We start from the raw sequence: 2,551 nt of genomic DNA, 5'->3' as shown, positions 1-2,551 counted from the left end.
AAGCTTCTTTCTTCAATGTCACCTCTCCCATCTTCTCTTCACCGGATCGATACGACACAGGCATTCGGAATATGAATACGTTCCTTCAATTTGTTCGGAGAGATATCATAATGCCAATCAAATACAAAATACATGTAATCTGCAATTTTGTCGGATATCCATGAATCAGATGGCTGCCATGCAGATCGTATGGTATCATTCCAAAGACACCACCATTCCATCCTCAAGCCTCCCCGTCGTCTGAGGTGCATTGCTTTCTGTTACAAGGCGCGCTGATCCGCAGAATGGTTCTGTTTCCAATCCAATCTCTACTATGATCAGCACTCTTTTACGTGTACCCGTCTGAGCCTTGTCTCCCTCGTTACCGCATTTCCTCCTCTTGCTTTCTGGTTCGACAATTGACGGGACTGTGGCAAACCATGTTCTACCTGCCCTCAAATGCAAGACCAGCCATTCAGTGTTGGAGGTTCAAATCTTTTGCGAACGCCGATACCATGCACAGGTTGACATCCAGATCCTGTGACACCAGCCCTGAAATGACGTCGAACAAGTATTTCGGGGCAAGAGGAGAGGACAAGCTCTTGAACTCCGCTCCACCTTTCCACCTCTGCTTGTATGCACAAGTCGGCCCTGCGAATGTGCCGTCCCTGCCCTGTATATCTTTGTTACGTGTATAAAAGCCCAAGACAGCGGAGCTTGTCCTTCTCCCTCAGCACATCCTCCCCGCATGTCTCTACAACATACCGCAGCACCTCCAAGTGCCCTCCGAGACTCGCCCAGCGCGCGCATGTCTTGCCGTGCTTGTCCTTCTCCCTCAGCACATCCTCCCCGCATGTCTCTACAACATACCGCACTACCTCCAAGTGCCCTCTGAGACTCGCCGTATGCGCGCATGTCCTGCCGTGCTTGGCCTTCTCCCTCAGCACCTCCTCCCCGCATGTCTCTACAGCATACCGCAGCACCTCCAACTGCCCTCCCTCACTCGCCCAGTGCGCGCATGTCCAGCCGTCATTGTCCTTCTCCCTCAGCAGCTCCTCCCCGCATGTCTCCCCAACATACCGCAGCACCTCCAACTGCCCTCTGAGACTCGCCCAGTGAGCGCATGTCCTGCCGTCAAAGTCCTTCTCCCTCAGTACCTCCTCCCCGCATGTCTCTACAGCATACCGCAGCACCTCCAACTGCCCTCCCTCACTCGCCCAGTGCGCGCATGTCTTGCCGTTATTGTCCTTCTCCCTCAGTACCTCCTCCCCGCATGTCTCCCCAACATACCGCAGCACCTCCAAGTTCCCTTCAGCACTCGCATACTGCGCGCATGTCTTGCCGTCTTCGTCCTTCTCCCTCAGCACCTCCTCCCCGCATGTCTCTGCAGCATACCGCACTACCTCCAAGTGCCCTCCCTCACTCGCCCAGTGCGCGCATGTCATGCCGTGCTTGTCCTTGTCCACCATCAAGGTCCTCAGAGTCTCTTTCCCGCATTCTTCCTCTACCGTCTTCAGCACCTCCACATGCCCATACTCCCCCGCCCAGTGTACCATCGTCTTCCCTTCTTCGTCCTTCGCTCCTACCTCTGCTCCTGCCTCTATCAGCTCCCTCATGCTCCCCGCCCTCCCCAGCATCCCCGCTACATGCAGCCCTGTCCTCCCGTCCTCCGTCCGCTCGTCCATGTCGTACCCGCCCGCCTTCAGCAGCCCGATCAGCTCCCCCTGTCCTCGTACCACCGCCGTCACTGTCGACGGCTCCCCGTGCTGGCCCGACCTTGACATCGACAAGCCGTACATCCCGCACAGCCTCTTGCTCTGCTCTCGTCTGCCGTCATCGCCTGCTGGAGTCCGCGAGCTGATCTCGTACATCAGACCCGCCATCGTCCTCCAGTACACTGACTGCATCCGCTCTCTCGTGAGGGCATGACATTTCCTGTCTCCTTGAGTGTCTTCGATCCAGTGCCTGAGCTTGTTGATCGCCATGTCCTTGACTCGGTTCGACAGCTCGATCGCCTCCTTGTATCTTGACTCCTCGTTGTACCAGCCCGACTCCCTCGCCCTGCTCGCCTCCACCAGCCCCCAGCACTCCTCCACGATCGACCCCACAAGACCCTGATGGAGCTTGAACCAAGAGTCAGCCGTTGCTGTCCTGAGCCGCTCCTGGATCCTCCCCTCCCACCCCCTCACGTCTCGCTCTACCTCCCTCGCCAGGTTCTCCATCAGCCCTACGTACAGCTGCTTCCTCTTCCCCACAAAGTCCTCGATCGACAAGCTCATCGTGTTCGCGTTGATCTTCAGCTCCAGCACCTTCACCTGCCTCCCCTCTACCTCCCTGTACCGCGGCGTCTTCACCACCTCCAGGTACGACAGCGGCGGATACAACATCTCCCCCTCCCCCGGATACTGAGACACAAACGTCAAGCTCGCCCCCCGGTCGATCGCCCCGCAGCTGATCTCGAACACGATCGACTCTCCCTCCTCCCCGGCGTACTGGATCGCCGTCCTGACGTCTGTCGTCGTGCTCAGCAGCCCGTACTCGACTCCTCCGGACACCCCGAGCTTGTCCTCGT

The 2,551-nt window shown here is 57.7% G+C and overlaps 1 protein-coding gene across 1 annotated transcript; it reads right to left on the bottom strand.

Moving 5' to 3' along the window:
• Nucleotides 1-665: 665 nt before the first annotated feature.
• On the bottom strand, nt 666-1,763 carry GUITHDRAFT_70160 (hypothetical protein; the record flags this gene model as incomplete). The annotated part of the gene is made up of 1 exon (XM_005833725.1): nt 666-1,763. One exon carries the CDS (start codon nt 1,761-1,763, stop codon nt 666-668), a length of 1,098 nt encoding a protein of 365 aa, XP_005833782.1.
• Nucleotides 1,764-2,551: the final 788 nt, after the last annotated feature.

Source organism: Guillardia theta (genome assembly GCF_000315625.1).
Source record: "Guillardia theta CCMP2712 unplaced genomic scaffold GUITHscaffold_28, whole genome shotgun sequence".
Taxonomy (NCBI): Eukaryota; class Cryptophyceae; order Pyrenomonadales; family Geminigeraceae; genus Guillardia; species Guillardia theta.
Note: the sequence above shows the minus strand (reverse complement) of the source record. Positions and strands in the feature narration are given on the sequence as shown.